The sequence below is a fragment of the Talpa occidentalis genome, unplaced genomic scaffold, assembly GCF_014898055.3.
Source record: "Talpa occidentalis isolate TD23 unplaced genomic scaffold, MPIMG_talOcc4v2.1, whole genome shotgun sequence".
Classification (NCBI taxonomy): domain Eukaryota; kingdom Metazoa; phylum Chordata; class Mammalia; order Eulipotyphla; family Talpidae; genus Talpa; species Talpa occidentalis.
The window spans coordinates 8,233,249-8,254,654 of NW_026555331.1; the positions used below are offsets into that span (position 1 = coordinate 8,233,249).

The 21,406-nt window shown below is 43.3% G+C and overlaps 1 protein-coding gene across 3 annotated transcripts in view; it reads left to right on the plus strand.

Moving 5' to 3' along the window:
* The window catches only part of DNAAF11 (dynein axonemal assembly factor 11), a 55,731-nt gene that overhangs the window by 28,387 nt on the left and 5,938 nt on the right, over positions 1-21,406 (plus strand). For 2 of the 3 annotated variants that reach the window (XM_037501673.2, XM_037501674.2), the window contains 5 exons: positions 639-827; positions 3,664-3,741; positions 6,546-6,611; positions 7,863-7,932; positions 8,621-8,716. In XM_037501673.2, coding sequence (XP_037357570.1) covers positions 639-827; positions 3,664-3,741; positions 6,546-6,611; positions 7,863-7,932; positions 8,621-8,716 — 499 coding nt within the window. The remainder of the gene's footprint in view (positions 1-638; positions 828-3,663; positions 3,742-6,545; positions 6,612-7,862; positions 7,933-8,620; positions 8,717-21,406) is intronic. The other variant, XM_037501672.2, reaches the window with a different exon arrangement.

Genomic DNA, 21,406 nt, shown 5'->3' on the forward strand with positions numbered 1-21,406 from the left:
TGATGCCATGTGGAGACAACATTTATTTCTCAGTCCACAAATCATAAATAAAAAAAGAGAATAGAGCCCTGTTACCATATAAAGCTACACAATCAAAAGTTGCCTCTGAGAAATGGAGTAGGCAGAAGTCGGAGGGTGGAAAGTCCCATACATCCCCCTAGAGAGACTTGAGGAGGAGAATCACCCTGTTAGAAAGATCCCTGTGGGAGCAGCGTGGAGGCTGGAACTGGGGAGGTCAAGATTGCAGATGAGGGAGGTTGCCTGGCCCTGGGGTCCCCAAGCTCGCTTGGTCTTCAGAACTTCCTGCAGTATATGTAAAACCCAGATTCCTGCCCTCCCCCACACAACTGCATAGAATGGTGGGATTCCAGGACTCTGGGATCTTAATGAAGCTCCAGGTGATCACATCACCTAGGGCTGTGGGCCCTGAAATCTGCCTGTAGGCGTGTCTGTGGGGAGAGAAGACGCGGCCCAACCTGGTGCTGTGGCTGCAAACCCTCATCCGGGCTGGGATGAGGCTCTTTCAGACCCACGTGTCACTCCAGGCAGGACGATGAGACAGAAAGGAGCATGAGGTGCTGGAGGGATGTGCTGAGGGTGCGACTCCCATGTGGTCCCTGGACCTGTGCTTTTCCTAGCTCTTCTTGGACGGAGAGCAACGAGCACCTACTGGCACTGGGAGCACCAGAGGGACACAACAGAAAGGAACCAGACAACAGCCAAGAGGACCTGGAATTCTGGAATAAGCCCTCTCTGTTCACTCCTGAGTCCAGATTGGAGACGCTTAGACATATGGAAAAGCAACGGAGAGACCGAGAAAAATTAAGGTATTCCCTTTTCTCGTGTGGCTGAGAGGGAGGCAGCAAGCCCTCATGGAATGTGTTTTCATCATGGAGCATGTTCTACCCATGCTCCATGCTAACTCTGTGCCACTGCTCACACTTAGACTCCATGTTCAGTTTGTGGTTGTGTCTGCTACCATTTATTAATGCCAAGCTGCCTTCTCTAGAATATCATGAATTAGGACCTTTTAGGTAGGGTTTTGCTTACATGTCCTTAGTTTTTTAAGAAATTTAAATGTATGCAGTTCCCCTATGGCCTGGCGTAGCAACAGCAGTGATCCTGAGACAGAAAAAGACTACTTTGTAGGATGAATGAGTTTCGTTGCATCTTGTTTACAAAATTAATGATTAGATGCTAGTTTCATTCGGCATTTTGTTTTCCTAATACAACTTCCTTGGGTATTTACTAGCACACTGTCCCTTTTGAATTGGTTAGCTATAATGTGATGATCTCTATAATGTGATGATCTCGCAGAAGCTAGAATGCTTAAGCTATTATTTTCAGAGTAGTGTTGTAAAGATAGGCTCTCATTCCATTCCATGTCACTGCTTAAGTCAAATATTTGAGAAGTCTCACTCGCGGGAACACTTACAATTCAGGAGCTCTAGCGTGTGATCAGTTAGCTTTGAAATGCAACAGTTTGCATGGCAGTGACATAAGCAAAGCAACTAAGAGCAAGAAATGGAAAGGACAAAAAAAGCTCAGAAATCTTTGCTGCTTTGAGAAAATGATCTTCCTTAATTGCCTAAATAGGAAGGTACAAAACTGAGAATGCAAATTTTCCTAAAATACTTTGTTTTAAAATTTGGTGCTTGGACACTAAGCGGCTCCTGGCCTTTAGAAGAGTGTTGCAATGGCATCGGGAAGTGTGGGCTCTTGTCCGGACTGTGCTGCTTACTCTGCGTGCTGTTGGCAAATACAGAACTTCTCATGTGTCTCTGCCTCTGCTACGCCGGGGTTACCACACCTGCCTTAGCCACCCCACTGCGCTGTGAGGAGTCACATAAGCCAATACATGTAAAAGTGCTTAGCAGACTCAAGTACCCTCTGAAATGTCCATATAATATGTACTGCATTCCTAGCATATGCACACACACACGGTGTATTTATGCATGTATGTGTATCTATACAGGTGTTTTATATATATATATATATATATATATATACACACACACACATATATATATATACCTTTACACATACACAGAATACATACTGGACATTGTACTAAACCTGAAATCAGGAATATTCCTTCCCCTGACAGCCTCTCCCTGGCTGAATTATATGGCAGGCCTCCAGCATGCCCAGGTGCGGTGGGCAGCCCAATGCAGTGGTACCTGAAATGTTGCCTCTTGTCAGTGCCCCTTCATTCCCCTCTATTGTGGGCAGCAATGCGTGTCACAGAAACATTACCTTAATTGGGCCTGGAGCCTCTGGTCCAAAGCAGAAAAATGTGAATGAATTTATGTGTTAAAGTTAATTGACTCAAAATCTATATGTAAAGAATAATAGAAATCCAAGACCAAAAAAAAAAAAAAATTGCCTACAATTTCATCTTCTAAATAAATGTGTCCTTCTGATCTTCTAGAGATTGTCCACGTCTTTAAGTTTTTATATATTTTAGTCATATTTTCAATAACTAGAACTTCTTCTACTCCATGTTTCTTTCATATTATTCCTTGAATGTTTTTCTTTTATTCCATTTCTTGTCCTCCTGCCCCAACCCCTTCAAGGAATTGAGTACTAACAGGCTTGGGTCCAATCAGCCAGAACTTTCTCTACCCCCTGCAGTCTTTTAAATCATTTTGGCAAGTGTAGAGCTTGGGGTCTTTTAAAAGCAAAAGTAGACATTATATTGTATATATGTGTTCTCACTAAATACAACAACAGTTGCCCATCACTTTTTGGATCAGTAGGTAAAAAAGAAATGTAGCTTTTAATAGTTGTAAAATATTTCATGATGTGAATATGCCACCATCGTCCTGGTCATTCCTCCACCCGTGGATGATCATCAGCCAGCTCTGGGATTTTGCCACTAGGGACAATGCTGTGATGGGCATCCTGCAATGTAGGGCCTATGGGCTGGTATTTTTATTGCTATAGAATAGATTCTACTTGGCATTTTATTTATTTATTTATTTTATAGAGGCATGTTTTATTTATTTATTTGTTTGTTTGTTTGTTTATACAAGCACTGGGTACAGTCAGAAGTGTGGGAGGGTGAGAGAATTCACCAGAGCGGGGAGCAGAGCAGGCAGAAGGACCGAAGTACACTGCTAAGGGAAGCAGCGGGAGGCAGGAGAGGTTTGCGCGCCATGTGGGACCCTCCTCTGGTGGCCGGGGAGCAGCCGGGGATCGAACCGGCGCCGCAGAGGCCGAGGGCAGCTTCGCAACACAGCGCTCAACCTCTGCGCCACTGGGGAGGCCCCTACTTGGCATTTTAAAAATTGTAATTTTAACTAAAGCAGAAGCTGTACATACAAATGGAGAATTCATAGTTAACTGGGCAAGTCATGCATAAAATAGACTCATTTAAATATTCATGTATATTTCATGAAAAGGAAGATTTCCCCCCATTTGAATTATCTGGAAAATTGTTTTCATTATATTTGTGCTTTACAGCTATAGAGACAACAATCTAGAAATTTGGCTTGATGGTCAATTTCCAGCATAGGATGAAAAGAACGGATTTCATAGCAGTGAATTGTTGATGGATACACAAATATCTGATTAGATTTTATTAAACTCACAAAATTATTAATAACTTCCATGATCTTTTTACTTTTCCCTCTCCCCTCTGCCCCTTGTTCCAACCTTAAGTGAAAAGAAGAAGAAAGTGAAACCACCCAGGACTTTGATCACTGAAGATGGGAAACCCCTGAATGTAAATGAACCCAAGTACGTGAGGCCAGGTAGAGGCGGGGAGGGCAGAGTGTGTGGTGTTGGTGGTGGCGGTGTTGGTTGGTGGAGGTGATGGTTTCCAGAGTGTTGGTGGAGGTGATGGCTTCCATGGGGTTGGTGGAGGTGATGGCTTCCAGGGTATTGGTGGAGGTGACGGTTTCCAGGGTGTTGGTGGAGGTGATGGCTTCCATGGGGTTGGTGGAGGTGATGGCTTCCAGGGTATTGGTGGAGGTGATGGTTTCCAGGGTGTTGGTGGAAGTGGTGGTTTCCAGGTTGTTGGTGGAGGTGGTGGTTTCCAGGGCGTTGGTGGAGGTGATGGTTTCCAGGGTGTTGGTGGAGGTGATGGTTTCTAGGGTGTTGGTGGAGGTGATGGCTTCCAGGGTGTTGGTGGAGGTGATGGTTTCCAGCATGTTCGTGGAGGTGGTGGTTTCCAGGGTGTTGGTGGAGGTGATGGTTTCCATGGTGTTGGTGGAGGTGATGGTTTCCAGGGTGTTGATGGAGGTGATGGTTTCCAGGGTGTTGGTGGAGGTGATGGTTTCCAGGGTGTTGGTGGAGGTGATGGTTTCCAGGGTGTTGGTGGAGGTGATGGTTTCCAGGGTGTTGGTGGAGGTGATGGCTTCCATTGCAGTTTAGCTGCAGAGCACACCTGCCTGCTCTTAGCAAGCCTGACAAGCCTAATAATATCATCTTGTGCAAATCTGAAAGCAAAACATCTATTATGTTCCAAGTGCATAGAGTTTGATTTAATTTTCTTGGCATCCAGAAAATGATGTTGACCTATGGAAATTCTTTGTTATTTATATATCCTCTGATACATTGGACCACACACAAGTTCGTGCCTGATAATTGCCAGTGACTGTTGTTGTATTTCTTAATTTTTAAAACTCTGCCATGGACAGGATGGCTGAGAATACTAATCCTTCTCCAATGTATTTGCTTTCTATTCTGGAACACATCTATAGAGCTTTCGATGCTCAGGAAAGAAATGGATACAAGTGCCTCTATGAAGTTAATAAGAGAGGAAAAATATCAAACTGCCTGTCCTATCTGACCTATTCTATTTGGCTGTGTTAACATTTAAACGTAGAAAATAGGTCTGAAAGGGCTAAAATACCAATCTGGAAGCCTCTGGAGTAAATTCTGTTTGCTTAATTTCATTACTCAAAATCTATTCACATTCAGCATTTTGTTCGCTGGGCCATTTCCATGAGGGCACTGTCTCGAGCCAGTCCAGGCTCCTTGCGATCACTTTACCCCAGTCTCAGGTAACAGGCTTTTCTTGCTCGGGTCCAAACCCTGGGCCTGAGAGATGAAGTGACTTGCCCAGGGTCACACGGTCTGATCCGCACTGCTTACCCAAACCTAGTGATTTGCATGATCAAGTTTGTAATCTCACCTCCCCCGCGCCACAGACACATCTTTATCCAGCAGGCGTGAGTGTGGCACAGGGCCTGATGCCGGGCACTGGGCAGGCAGAAGTGCCCAGAGCAGCTTCTACCTTCACGGAGATTAGAAGTCTAGTGGGAAGATCATCTTTCTTCAGCCAACAGCAGGGCTTCAGGGAGACCCTCAGTAAAATGCATCCCTAGTAAAATCACCACTCTTGTCACCCCACTTAGCTACCCCCACACCAATTCTATAGAGGGGGTTCAGTGCATAATGTATTACCTGCTATCTCTTTGACTACCACTTACTGCCATCAATGCCATCAATGCCGCTGTCACCCTGCCTGGCCCTCCCGGGTGATCTATCATCCCAAATTGTGTCCTTATACGATTCTGTGCCTCCTAATTCAGCTCAGTCTCTCCCGCCTGCCTGAGCCCTCACCTTCTACTGTGCCCTCGGGCATTTGTGCTTTGTCAACAACACCTGTATCCTCAACCTCATCTCTCAATTTCTCTTTTATCTTCTTCCCTGGAGGATGCTTCTACTGCCACCCCTTTCACTTTTTCTCAACCAGACACTCCACAAGCAAAGTTAGCCCTCTCAGCTGCTTTCAGACCATCTCCGCCCCTTCCCTACAACGTCCCAGCTCCACTGGAGCACAGGTTATGTGGACAGGCCGCCCCACACCTCCTTACTTCTTGACCAACCCCCAATCCGCCCCACTCTCAATGAGCTGAAGAACTGAACACCAGCCCATTGCCCCCTCCGTCTGTCCTGCCATCGTCAGTCTGTGACGCCGTCTTGCTCAGGGGCCTCAGCCTCGGGGTGCAGTTCATGGTGGCCTAGGGCCTCCCGCTGGTTTGGGCGGTGATGGCTTCTTCCCCAGCAGCGCCAGCCTCTCTGAGCCTCGGGTCTTCCCTGTGAAGTGGAGGCGCTGGATCCAGGCGCTGGATCCACATTTCCCGGGCTTGGCTGGGTCAGCAGTGAGAGGAGACTAAGAAGATGGCCAGAGAAGAAAGGAAGGCCGCGGGTTCACAGCCCGGCACAGGAGGCTGACAGCACGGGCTTCCCCGTGATATTTCCAGTTTTAGTTCGCGTCTAGCCAACCGAAAGGAAGTGGAAAAGAAAGCTTTAGCCACCAGATGTCTCTGCGCACCAAAGCAAATCCTTTTGTATGAGGTTCCCCTTAATTTTCTCACACGTAAATAATGTAACCAGAAATAACGTAGTACTATGTTGTGGGTTTCTTTTGAAATTTGTAATTACCATGTCCCGCTATGAAAATAAGTTTGTCACTGGAGAGCATTATAAAATGATTATCAGATTTGTTTTTGACCATGTGATGGCATTACCTCTACACTGTTGCTAAAAGACATCATCTCCCTCCCCCCCCCCCCCAATGGATTATCTCTTAGACTTGACTTCTCTTTGAAAGACGACGAAAACCGTAACCAGATCACCCTGGACCTGGCTGTCTACAGGTGAAGACATTTCATTTTGTATTTATTTAATGACATTTCGGTCTGTTTTCCCACTCTGTTGTAATCTTGTGCGTCCTGAAACATTTTGAAATGCAGTTGGGCTTGCCTTTTTTTCAAGATGCCGAGTTTACTATAAGTTCTAAAACATTAAATTTTAGAATATTAAAAAGAAAGGACATATTAACACAAATATTAAAAAGAAAGGAAAAGTAAATAAGCCCATGAGTCCATGGCTGTGCCCTTGGGAATATCAATTCCTAAGGCAGAGTCAAAATAATTCTCAGGGCTTTACAATTTCCTCGTGTTGACATCCTGAGAAGACCCTTACTCCGTTATAAGATACAGGGGTGCTGTGTTAACACCGGGGACAAGGCACTCTGGGGGTGTCCTTGACAATCAAGGGGATAGCCAGGTGGCCTCAGATTAGCATCCCCATTTTACAGATGAGGCAACTGAGGCTTAGAGCAGCTCAGGGACATGGTGAAGGTAATAAAGCAGGGAGGGTAGAGTCAGCTCCTAGCAAGTCTGTGGGTGAAGCTATTCCTTGAACCCTGTGTTCTGCCACTTGCCTTACTGCTGTAATGTTTGAATCATCACCGCATTTTCTAGCATTCTAATTCATATGTTAAACTGTATAAAGTAAATATTTGGCTAAAATTCTTATTTTGTGAGAGACTAGAAATCTAAATCTTTTATTTGCTTGCGAAGTCAAGGGGAACAGTGCCCCCTGGCTCTCAGGTCACTGCGGAGACCAGGCAGCTCAGCTCGTTCTGCAGAATGGGCCTTGGAGGGGAGAAGCCAAGTGGGTCTTCCAAAGAGGCAGCACCAGGGCAGCTGCAGAACAGCTGCAGAAGATGGAGAGCAGCTAAGGAAGCGGGAGTTGGTGGCTGCGGGCTCCGAGCTCAGTAGATTCAGCATTCCTGGCTATTCAAGTCAGTCTGAGGGGCTTAAAATAAAATATTCATGAAAGAACATGGCAAGCAGTTTTTTGCAAACCTCTGATGTTTCAGGCCTCAGATATTTTTGGGTTAGGGGCAATCAATGCCAAGTGTACTTGTGGGTCTAAAAATGAAGTTGCTGACATACTGAATTTCCTTTGGTCTGGGGATTAATTTAAGACTAATTTTTGAAGACCTGTTTAGCATGGACATTTTAAACTGTCTTCATTTAACATGGGCCCATCAATGTGAATTTACGTTGGATAATGTAATGTTTTTGAAAGCTATAAGATCACATGCCTTCCATTTAAAGGTACATGGACACCTCCTTAATCAACGTTGATGTGCAGCCAACGTACGTGCGAGTAACCGTCAAAGGGAAGGTGAGGACCCTGGAGGAGACCGAACGATTTCAAGAGCTAAGCTCGGTTGCCTCTAAAATCTAAATGCATTAAAATAGAAAAAGAAAACTCGAAAAGTTTTTTTCTTCCGGGCACAGGATTATATGCCTCAGGAGGGGTATAAAGTGGAAATGGCTGCTCACCATTCTGCAATTTGATAAAATTAGGACTTTTTATTAACAAATTTGCTGCATTAGTCGTTTTCTCAAAACTGGTGAGATGATCCTAGCCATGTACAGGATCGTCTGTGCTTGAACATATTTTAATAATATCCTCATTTAACATTGTCAGTGATTTTGTTCACAACAACTATAATTTTATCATTTTTGCATAGTGGTTATTGCTTATTCTGGGACTTCCTGTGTTAGCTTGAAGACTCTAAAATGGAAACGTTGATATTTTATGACCAGATATTCATCCATAAGCCCCTCCCCGTGATGTCCCCACATGTGTGCTTCCCTCTCTGATGGATGTCATTCTTTAGACTGTTGTTTAAAAGAGGTAAAAAGTTCACATGTACCAAGTACAGCCCATATTTTCTTTTCCTGTTGAGTGTAAGCACACTGTTAAGTGGGATAGTACATCTTAACGAAAGTAATTCAATGCAAGCGCCCTGGCAGCCCAGCGGCACTCGTGTGATGCACACTCACTCTCGTGACACTTCTTGCAGGTGTTCCAGCTCGTCCTTCCTGCAGAAGTCAAGCCCGACAGCAGCTCTGCCAAGAGATCTCAGACAACAGGGCACCTGGTGGTCTGCATGCCCAAGGTGGGTAGTGTCATTCCGGTCAATTTCAAGTTTCCATGTGTCGGTTCTGCAAGAACTTGGCCTCTCAGGCCTCATCATGACTTCCATCAAGGTTCTTTTGGTTGGTTGGAAGAACCAGAAAATCCACTTATGCCAGCTCAGGCAGGGGAACCAAATCCCCAGAGCATAAAGAGCTGGGCAAAGGCACGGTTGGGGCCTGGGGCCACCTCCTGTCATCAGGTTGCCAGAAGTCCCTGTCACTGCAGCTTTCTACCTCTGCTGACCAGAGTCTGGGTGGGGGTGGGGGCGCGTAAGTTGGCTGGTTCTTCCAAGTTGTGCGCGAACCATTGAGCATGTCTAGTTCATGGTGATCAGTCCTTTCCTAACAAATAACTTGGGGAGCAATGTAGTAGGCTTTGGGGTGCTAAAAAATTGGTGCTTAAATTGCAGTTATTCAGTTTTATTAGTTTTGTCATTTTCTAGACCTCTAGTTACTATTACTTCCCTTAAGACAAAACACACATAAAATTCAGAACCTAGCGAGCGCTCACTGCATTACATCGGTATTATTTCTAAGATACACATCAGATATTATTTTAACTGAAACTGTTTTTTGTCTTTTGTTTTGTGGGGGAGGAGCGGCATGGATGGATGATGTGAGTCATCTGATTCATTGCAATGCAGCAAGCGTGTCGAGTGCTTGGTGCCAGCTGCTGACCTAAAGAACCATCAGGTCTCCAGTGAGCTCAGCAGAGGAGACAAGACTGTAGACAAATAGCTGCCTACAGGATGACAAAAGCAAAGGTGGAGTGATGTGCTGGGATTGCAGGCTAGACTCTTGGGTGAGGAGGAAGTGTAGGGCCGTATCTGTCAGCGAAAGTAACCTGTGGTTCCCGGAGAGGAAGCCCATGCAGCAAGGAGTGTGGGGTGCAGTCCTTGAATGGGAAGAGGCTCTTTGTGGCTGAGCACGGGACATATGTGAGGATGTGGCAGAGGAGGAAGCTAGATGGGATGCAGGAGAAAATTCATGATGGCCTTTCTTGGAAATGCCACCCATGATTCCATCTGAATGGAGGTGTATTGGGGAAACCAGAGAGACAGCTGCTAAATAAAGCAGGCATGGTTTTTAAGGTGGAACATGATAACAGCAGGAATTATAATTTCTTTCTTTAATATTTAATGGATGTGTATTAGAAGCCAGGAACTGTCTCAGATATCAAATGAACAAGGTCCTTACTAGCAGAGGGGAGCCAGGCCGCACGCAAATGAGAGCACGTTTCTGCGAGGAGATAGCATTCACCACGAGGCCTGGGCGTATGATACGCACGATTCAGGGGCGCAAAGGCGAGCCCCAGAGGAGCACTTAAGTTATAGAACAGCAAGTGCAAAACAAATACGGAGGGGGAAGGAGACAACTGTGTAAGGTAAGATGAAAGTGAAGGCTACAGCTCCCTGGTGATAGAACCGTAGCGTGTGATACTTTACAGGGGTAGTGTGGCCTCTGCTGACCTCAGATTCCTTGACTTGGATCTCAGAATTCAGTACCTGAGATAGGTTTCTGGAAACCAAACAGGCTTATAACAAAGATCAATGACAACCCTGAACAAACCTAAGGAATTTAAACTTAAAGCGTAACCGGTCTGTATGGAGTGCATGAATTATCTGCAGGCATGAGTGGGTCAGGATGTTTGCTGCAGAAACCCCAAATAAAACAGGCTTTCCCCACAAAGAAGTGTTCCATCTCTTGTAAGGAGGCGTGAGCAAGGTGAGGAGGGCTCAGGCAGCATGGGGCCAGGGTCCTTCTGGTATATTTGTTGCACAGTGTCAGCGAGTTCTTGTCTCAAGTCAAAAAAATTGAGGGCATGGACTGTGAGGAGTGAGTGTTAAAGTTTATTCAGCAACAGGAGAGCAGACAGGGAGGTGGCACCAGCCTCTACCTTGTCTACCAGCCAGAATCTGTCTCGTGTTAGCTTTGTCCCGAGACACCCACTTCCTTCCTGAGATGAGAAATAGCAGCGACTTGTTCTTACCGTGCACAAGAGAGAGAGCAAGTCAGAGAGAGACACAGGGAGTCAAGGTTGCTCTGGGTTGATCAGGCGGCCGTAGTTAGAAGCCAGTTAATGTTGGTTAGCACAGCCCTGGCCATCGAACCAACCTCTGATCAAAGGGATAGTAGAGCTTTCTTTGGTCTCTATTATATTCTATTTTGTGACTGTTAGTCCATCCCCTGAGCGAGAGAGGGGTCCACTTGGCCCAAAGCTCTCAGGTTTCAAAGGGGAAGGAAACATAGTCCAATCAAAATGGGATTCTGCTCCTGAGAAATAAAGGAGAATGGAGTGTCTGCCACCCAGAGTAGAAACTTGATTAACGAATAAGGTTTCTATAGTGATTTAATAATCCTTCATTTTCCTGTAGCCAATTTTGCAACAGATTGATTATGGGTAATCAATTATATATTTTCACTTTGTGCCAACAAGACAGCAAATACAATTTGTTGTCAAGCAATAAAATAACAAACACAACTGTAAGAACCGCATTGTCCTTGGTGAGTACAGCAGATTAAGGAAACACTTCTATGCTAATTAGAATATCCCACAGGGAAATCTAAGAGATAACGTAATTACCGCAGTAGTTTGATATGGACATCTGTATGACGCTGTCATCAGCAGTCTTATTTTTTTGGAAGTTTCCATTCTGACTGAAAAGTCGAGATTAAATGGTAACTGTTGTTTCCAAAAAGGATCTCAAGACGTGTGACCTGTGTACCTGCTGCGGGGGGCCAGGCACTAGACGAGCTGTCACAGCTTGGGGATCTTTGAAATAGAGACAGCTTTAAGTTCCCATTATCCTTTCTGTTTCCAGAGCTGTCTGAATTTTTCATTTTAAACACACATGAAAACTAGTGAGACATGGCTGATTTAAAAAGGCGTCTGAGAAATGGTTGGCTGGAGATGAGATGGTTCATGTAGAAGGACTTAGAATGGTCCTATAAAGTCTCGGGGTGTACCAGTTATGTCCACCCTTTTCACTTGTTATTTAATTATTAAATTACTCTTATCATTCTCCTCTACCTGTAACATTGTTTTTATTATTTTTATTTTTTTAAGATTTATTCATTCATGCATGTAAGAACTGGGGTACAGGCCAGAAGTGGGGCGGTGAGAGGATTCACCAGAGACAGAGTGGGGAACAGAACAGGCAGACTGACTGAAATACACTGCTGAGGGGAGCAGTGGGCAAGACAGGAGAGGTCTGCTGCGCCATGCGGGTCAGCAGACCTTGGGCAAATTATCCACCCCTTTGTGCCTAAGCATCCTCGTCCACAAAGTGATACTAATATTTCCTATGTCACAATGTTGTTCTGAGGATTTTAGAAATTATGGAAAGTAGCTGGAAGAGTGCTATTGTTTATTATAAGTAATGTTAAATGAATTCATCGTTTTCCCTACTGTTAATATTTTTATTATTGACAACTCATTGACTTTATAGATTGTTAGGTAATGAATGGATGTATTTAAATAATCATAGTTGTATTTCCAATTATCTATGTTTTTTCTAATTACTGCTCTTTATGTCCCTTAACAGTTCTTTTTGTGGTTTTCTATCAATAGAGACTACATGTTTTCTAAAGTTCATTTTCAGGTACCATGCATATGACTTCAGCTCATTTTTTGAGTGGGATTATCCCCCATCACGTTTTCTAGGAGTTAATGCTTGGTCTTTTGTATGTAAAGTGTGTGGCCGGACTAAGTTATACACACATAAATAATCTCATCCTCTTGGGCTTGATAATATTTGGCGTGTGAGTTCATCACAGTCTAACTAACAAGATTTAACTGAAGATTTGTCCTCAATGAGAAGTTTGCATTAAGTCATAACCGTAAGACTCCCGTCTAGAGTCTCAGTTGACAAGTTACACGAATGCTCCAATAACATGCTTCCTGGTCTCCTTGGGTGTTCTTTCAGAATAATTAACTGGGCTTCACCCAGTCGCTGTCTGAATTGAGCAGCAGATTTTATTTGCATTTTTGGTTGGCGAGCGCCTTGCTTGACTGCTCTGCTGGGCACCCACTGAGATTCTGAAACCAGCTTCCAACGCCCTTCTCCCTACTAGCTGGACACGAGTTGCTCAGTCTTCTCTGCACTCAATATGCGTGTGCACGCTGAAGGCAAACTCACCCTTATCCTCTGTCATGAATTCCCAGTGGGTCTCTGCTGAGCTTGTCTGGTCATCCTGCCAGGTTCTCCTGCCCCTTTCAGACTTGCACTCGTCGAGACTGTGATTTCTCACCCCCAGCTCGCACCTTAACCTTCCAACACTGGGAAAGAGTAGAAGCAGCAGCAGGTCATGTCCACATCCTCTGACGCTCCTGGCTGTGGCCCAGCTCCACAGGCATGTGGGGTCCTGTGTCCACTTGCTTCTGAAGGACCATCTTCCCTCTGACAGGGCTCGCTTCTCTCCTGCATTGATTCCCTTCCCTGCATCTTATATCAGAAACACGCGGAAGCATCGCCCTTCTTACAAACAAAAACATGTAGTTTTACCCATTTACCCTCTGTATTGCCCTGATCTGCTTTACAGCAAAACTCTCATAACAGACGTTCCTATTTGGTATAGACTAAGCAAGAATCACCCTGAACTTCCTCCTGTGAAAGAGCGTATTTTCTAGGAAGACTCTTTCTAGCCATTTTGTAAAATGCGCTTTTCTTTTTAGGTATCGTTTTATCATCCTTGATGTTTGTCCTCACTTAATAAAATACCTTTTTCAGTTTTAGCTTGTGTCATGTAGATGATCCTCCCTGAGCTAAGACTGCACTTCACAAATATAAAAGGACTTAGGAGGAACCATTCGCTACTTAGATTGGCTCCTCTTTTATTTCAAAGCCACACACTATCTTATGCAACTGTCAATACTGATTTTACACATAGATATCAGTGATTGATCCCTTAAAATTTGTCCTCAAATGACTGAGTACCCTTGGAATCAAGACCAGTGTGCTAACCATATTTTTTAAAATCAGTTTTTCCAAAATTTAAGTTAATTTTTTTACTGCCAATTATGCATTTATTTGAGATAAGACAGACTTCAAAAATGTGTTCTTTGCACAGGATCCTTTATCTGCTCAAAGGCTATTGATAATATAACAATGATAATTTATGTTTTTCTAATATTATGGATTAATGGCCTTTTAACATATTAAAAAAGATCTTATTTTCTTCAAAGAAAATTTTTATTATTTCCTTACTAAAGTCAGTCAGAACGCAGTTAAGAAATTATAAAGTTATGAAAATATTACAATAAATCTGAAAGTATATAAAACTTTCTCTACTTCCAGAAGGGGGAAAAAAAACAAACCCTATTGCTTCTGAAGTTTCATATTAATCATATTCCTTCTGGGAGTCTGAATCTCACATGTTTAAAGGTTCAAGACCAGTATTAGGGATAATGAACTAATAAAAATAAACACCAGAAATATGTCAGAAGATTGTCAACTTACAAGACCCACTACCCCGGATGCTGGTATTGCTGTGCAGCAATTATTCTAGTAAAGCCCATGGCACCTGTAGACTGGGGCTCTCTGACGACTCAACTGCCTCAGGCCTCCAATTAAAGTGCTGGCTCACACCAGGGCAGGCTGGCACTTAATAGAATTTGATATTTTGGAAGTTTTATGAAGAAAAAATTGTGGAGACATATTTGGAAATTACTTATGAGGCATGGGTGAAATTAAATGTGTATGCTTCAGCAGAATGATGATGGAGAGCAGACACGCCACATCCATAAATAAATGATGTGGGAGTTATTCATATCAGAGGAGGAAGTTATTTAGCGTGTTCAGGGGACCATGACCCGGAGTTGGAACAGAAACAGAAAACTCTCTGCGAAATTCTGAAAAACAATAGACAATTAATGAATTAGCAATTAATCAAAACTGTTTAGTCAACTCATCAAAGAGTTACTAAGCATTGAGTACAAATGAAGCACTATGCACGTTGGGGTCTCTTGTCCTCTTCTGTCTCGTCCTACTCATCACACCCCACAGACCAGGTCTCTGGCTCCAGTTTCTAAATACCCGTTTCAAACAGACTCAGACTCTTGTTAAGAAGCCTCTTTTCCCTTCTGTTTGAGCTTTCCATTGTGCTACTGGCTCAGAGGCTGTCATAATGTCGAGGCTTTTCTCTGGCTCCCCAAATACCTCACCTCTCCCCCAATTAGATCCAGCACCAGCAGAACCCAACCTGCATGAGGCTGTAGCCTGTGGAAACCCCATCTACTCCGCATGTGTGGGACTAGCAGGCAGGAATGGGAACCCCCATTCCTGAGTCTTTTCTCTTCATCCTCGTCTGCTCTATTCTTTCATTTACCCATTCAGATAACCCACCTATTTTAATGAGCACCTACTGCGTGTTAGACACCTATGTTAGGTTCTTGGAAAGGCAAAGGAAAGGAACACTTACACTGAATTAGGTGCCCCAAGGATCTCTTCTTGCAGAGTTGGGAGTGAGGCTATGATAAATTCCTGACCTGTTGCCTTGACCTGGAGATTTAATGGGGGCTTCCCTTTTCCTGGTCTTTGATACATTCCTCATTGGTTAACCTGCTGCTACTGAGACACTAACATCTTTCTGAATTATTACAATAATCTTAGAGAAATAGTTGCAACTGTTTTGAATAAAGTTAAAAAGTTTTAATTTATTGTTTTCCTTGGAAGAAGTAGTGAAGAGGCACAAAGTACTATGATTTATTAAGCTTCGATGAACATAGGAAAGTTGTAAGTGGGGAGAACAAACACATACACACTTTCCCTTTCACATCTCCCCAAACAGATAGATTGCACTTTACTCACAATCCTTTATCCAAGCATTTTAAGGGAACTGAGTAGAAATTTTTTAAATGTAAGTTGTAAAAAAAAGTGTAAATTGTAAAGTATTATAGAATATTAAATGAAGCAAAAGTGAAAACACTTGTATGGATTAGAATAATGTTAAACTGAAAGCATAAAACTCAGAATACCTATAAGAAAGTAACAGATGCTAATCCACTTTACAAGAGCACACCTGCATCCAAAAGACACAGGGAATAAAGACAAGAATGGATAAAGGCATATTAGGGGAATGCAAGCAAAATTAGAGCAGGCATGGCAAAATTATTATCAAATATGATAGACTCTAAAGCAAAAAGGCTTTAAATATATTGAGATAATTCTTTAATCACAAAAATAGAGATCCAACTTTTATTAGAGTGTACATTATTTAAGTGTATAAAATGAAGTCTTAGAAACAAGGAAAAAGCAACAGTCAATGCTACTAGAAAATTTTTGACCTGTTTCTATCTTTGGTAATTTTTTTTAAAGGTTTATTTTTTTTTTTTATATTCCCCATACAATTGCACCCCCCTTATCTTTTATCTTGACCCCAGTCCCTCCTTTCCCTGCCCCCACCCCCCAGGGTGTTTCTCTGGTTTATAGACGCTTGTTGATTTTGATTTTCTCATTATTATAGTTATTCTTTTTCTTGGTCCCTTATTTAGGTTGTCTACATTCCTGCTATGAGTGAGCCCTTCCGGTATTTTTCTTTTTCTTTCTGGCTGCATCTTTGGTAATTATAATCAACAAAAAGAAAGACCATTTATGATTTGAATTATATAACTAGATCATTTTACAAATTCATAATAAACCCCATGAAAAACATTTTCATTTACAAAAGAAAAAAATTATAGATATTGCATCTACCAGTCAATAGAAACAAAATTGAGTAGAAGAAGTAGGGTAAACCAACAAATGGAGAAATTCAAAATTTTTATGTTAAAATGCTATTCAACCACAAAGGGAAATAAAAAACATAATATTAGCAAACCATATAGATGTTAGAATAAAATTTAGTGCACTCACATCTGCCAACTAGCAAGTTTATTGAAGGCGTCACCAGCACCAATAGTTTAAAATGGGCAAGAGGACCCACAATTCCCTTCTGCAGACCTGCTCCACCCGGCCTTTCCTGTCTCAAAAAAGGGGGCCACGAGCCTACCCCACTATCCAAGTCACAGTCCAGTGTTCATCATTTTGAAGATGCTCTGCCATTGCAGTAAATTCCATTCTTGTCTCATGCATGGAAGGTGGCATTTTTCTCCGGCTGCTTATCATGTCCTTATCATGTCCTTGTGCTGTCTTTTGTGTTTGGTTGGTTATATTTACTCAGCTTGGGGTGACAGGAGTTCCTTGAATCACTACACCTGTGTATTTGAACACATTTGGGGAAGTTTTAGCTATTATTTCTGTCAATATTGGTCCTGTGTAATCCCCTCTTCTCGTACTTTTAAATTCTGCCCGGCCATAGCTCTGACTGCTTGGCATTGCCCGCCTGTCTTCAAGACTTTGGCTGTTTTAAAAACTGTTTTCCTTCTGTCACTCAGGTTGGATAATTTCTACGGACCTATTCACTCCCTCTTGCCATCTCCATTCTGCTATCGATTATATTTGGTGGATTTTTAACCCAGAGGTTGCACTTCCCACTTGTGGAATTTCCATTTTTTAAAGTACCGTTTCTGTTTCTCTGTTGAGAGTTTTAATAACAATATGCCGGGTCTAATTCTAGCATCTGCATGGTGATGTGGCCTGTTTCCTGTGTTTCTTGGCAATGAAGGCAGAGACATCTTCTTGTTTCTTCATGGCTACTGATATCTTATGATGCAGTGAGCCTGGTAGACAGTGCATCCCAGAGACTGCATGACTTAGCTAGCTCTGAGGAGTTGCCTGAAACTTGAGGTCACAGTAGCCCCAGGGAAGAGGAGGGTAGAGGTGGCAGAACAATGCTGCAGTTTGCCTCTTGGGCAGATGCAAGGAGACTCCTTTTAAGGAGAACGTCCTCTTCCATCCTTCCTTCTGGGGCAATTGTGGAGAATGAACCACACCATGTGTGCGTGTGTGTGGTCCCTGGAAAGAGGAGGTCAAAGTGCCAGCCAAACCAAAACCTTCCTCAAATGAGAGCAAAGCTGCAGACATGTGAACGCACCTGCAGCCCACAGGCAGCTGATATCCCAAACGTAGACCGCCTCCACACAGGACTGCTTGTCCTTCATATTTTGAAAGTGGAGTTGGGGGTTGGGACAGACTAAAGTAGCCTGAAAGAGAAAGAGAAGTATTGTTTTATGTAATGAGGAAAGCAACTTCTTTCCAAAGCCATCAGGCTCCACTGGACTTAGTATTTTCGTTGACATCAGACACCTGGGCTGAGGAAAATATGAAAGGGCATTTAGAAAATTGCTCTTTTAGCTGAAATGCACAACTATGCCAGGGAACAACAATAAAAACCCTGCAAATGTCCCCAACACCTTTTGTGCAACGTCAAAGCACCTTGAGAGAAAACATCTCCAGGACTGACCTCTGCTACGTTTTCAGCCTTATTTTCAGGGATTATCTGCCCAATATTCTGTGCGGGTCTGTGGGGTCGTTCACCTTCCCATCTTTGTTCATGCTTCCTTCTCCCCTGGAATGTTCTTCATCCTCTGCGTGACCTTCATCTTCTGGCAAATGGCTGCTTATTCTTATTCTTTTGCTGGAAGACCTCATATCTTCCAGGAAGCCCCGCCCCGGCCCCCGGCCCTCCTCCAGTCTGCCACCATTGTCTATGCACTATGCACGTATCTATATCTGTCAAAAGCACTTTCTCCAGCGTATTTCGATGCTCCCGTGACTTTATCTCTCTTGAGATGGACAGGGGTCATTTTCCAGTCTGCCCTCCCATGTAGACCTATGCGTGGCCATCAGAGATGCTCAGTAAATATTTCTCAAGCAGATTTAATAGAGGGAAGAGCTTAAACTACACTATGAAATGAAATATGCAAGAGAAAGAGACATTTATTTCTGATTTCCATGAATAATGTTATTTAAGAAACCAGGGATTCAAAGGAACAAGTTAAAAGGTTGATTATTTTATATTTTTCAACAAATATGGCCTTTTCCCATTTTTTTTTTTTGCCCATTCACTGTTTTAATTTACAACCAGCAAGACTCCATTTGAAATGGAGTGATATTTGCTCATTCCTATTTAACTTTAGCCAACTAACTATTAATTTGAACCAGGTGAAGCTGTGATTTTGTAGGTCAAAATAATTGTAAGTCAGCAGCGACGTCCTTATTTCAATCTGAAGTCTAGGACAGGAGCTAGGTCTTTCCCACAGCACCTCTGCTGTGTTTTCACACAACTCACATAGTTGGGGATTTTCAGTAATCACTGCTGTCGTGGGTAAAGCAGCCCTATATATGGCTTGACAGTCAATATAGATGGTGTCAATGCAGGACGCAGCCTCAGAGGCGGCGAGACCCCAGCCAATGGCTCCAACAAGCCAAGGCTGGGCCGGTCCCTGCAGGAAAGGCGCAGCAGGGCCTCTGCACCTTGTAGAAAAGTGGATTCCATCACGCCCTCCACGTCTCCTCCCAACTTTCAGTTGCAGGACTCTGAGAGTTAAAATAATGTAACTTCATTAAAATGTTAATTTGTACCTTTGTGCCTATCCCACAATTGAATTTTCAAGTAGTTGATTACATTTCTCTCTATGGATTCAGGAAACCATTAGTCCAACATTATCTAATTTATTAAACATATTTTGGCCGTTATAACTTTTCCATCAGTCATCCCTAAATACACTTAGCACAAATGAACAAGATCTTTGATGTTAATGAAAATCACTTTCTAGAGGAAGCAGAGGACCAGGATTGCAGGTTCAGCGGGAGCCACATGTCCATTTTTCGGGTCCCTGCAGCTCTGAGCCCCGTCCTCTGCTTGGGCCACGAGAACTCTCAGAAAAGAGATTTGTCTGCTGTTAATATGAAGACTGGGGTGAAAGCAGATTTGGGTGTTGATATGAGTGTTGTTAATATCTTTCTTACTGTTGATTTCTTAATTCCTTCTAACTTTTAAAACTTTAAAGAATCTTTGAAAATAAGCATGCTGAAAATATCTTTTAAAAATAAGATACACATTTAGAGTTTTGTGCACAGCCAATTCCCTGTGAAGAAAAGTTCCAAATTTGTGATTCTATTTGCATTTCCATATACACAGAGAATCTTTGTCTGTGCCTATTATGTGACAAATAACAGTGTTGGAAATGGGGGTGTTTGGGGCTCTAATTATGCACATGCTCCCATTCTTGCTGGTGCTTTTACAACGTGAAGCAATACAAAACTTGTATTTTGGTTCAGGAGCTTTTTCCTTAAAGTTGGTATTTTAACTAGCGGTGGCCTCATTTAATGTATTTAGAATAGTTTTGTAAAAAATGTTTAAAATGCTAAAGTGCCACTGCTCCCGGGAGGCAGATTCTGGGCTGGAGATGAGCATTCAGAGCGTTGGGTAGACAGAGCCCAGTGGACCAACCCCTTGGGGGAGGGAGGGTAGGAGCCAGCACTGGGAAAAGTGAGAAGCTGAGCTTCCATGCAGACCTAACATGGGCCTCAGCCATGGCCTCAGTGAGCACTGACAGGGCACTGCTGAGCCGCCCTGCATTGGGCTGAGGGCTCAGCTATTAGGCCTCACATTGATTAGAGCGCCTGGGACCAGGCCTCAGCATGTCAAGGAAGGAGCAGCGAGGTCCAAAGCTGCAAGGCCTTGTGGTCGAGGACCACAGATAAGTCAGGGGTGACTGGTATGGAGGGACATCCTTCACTCCTGAAGAAGAGCAGGGATCCCACACAGGGACTTGGGGCTCACTCTGGTTCTGTTCCCATGTTCCTACCTTGATCAATATAAATTACTTAACATTAAGCAAACTTAAAACGTCAGTCTCTCAGTTGCACTAACCACATTCCAAGTGCCCCAGAGTCCCATAGTGGACAGCACAAAACATTTGCATGTTTGCGGAAAATTCTACTGGAAAGTGCTGCTCCACCCTGCACCCCCCCACCCCCCACCACATCCTTCAGGGGCCCTGCTGCCTCCCTGGGGCACTGCAGGAGGGAAGGGCCAGTCTCCTTCCCTCCTTCTGACCTCTGCCTTTCTGCATCCTTCAGTGGGGGGGCGGGGGGCATGGAGAGGGGATTCTCTCTTTAGTGACCTCAATCCTTTCTTTGCTTTCATAGTTGACAGTATAGCTTCAGAATCCAGAATCCACAATTAATGGCAACTGAAGTGTTTCACTTCCTCCAGGGTAGGCCGGAGAGGGGTGTAGGAGGGGATATTGTATTCATCAGAATTTTGGTTAAAGAAAAAGAAGAAAAGCATTAAGTTGTCATATTAAAATAAACATTCATACCCTAGCACATTAATATCCAGAGATCTAGCACTGGCTAGCAAGAAATTAATTGAGAACAGTAAAAGGATGACATGAAGTATATTTTAAAATATAGCAAATGAAACAGTTTAGTTTCAGCCTCCTCCAAGACAAACCGCGTTTGATGATGATTAAAACACTGCTTCGTTGGGTGAACCTTCCCATGAGTCACCATCTTTACTTATTCAGTAAATATTGTGCATTTGACTTTAGTTGCTGATTCTTCCCTGATATTCTAGCTACTTGTTATTGAGGAAACAATTTACAGCACTGTATATGTTCACACCTCCATAGATGCAAGTTATCACACCATGTTCATAATCTTCCACCATAGCCATTGAGCCTCCTTCACGTTTTGCTCCCATTCTCCTGTTCTGGTAGCCTCAGTTCTGTAGTTATACTTCTCGGATTTTGTTTCGTCTATTCCTCTGCTTTGTTTTTTATA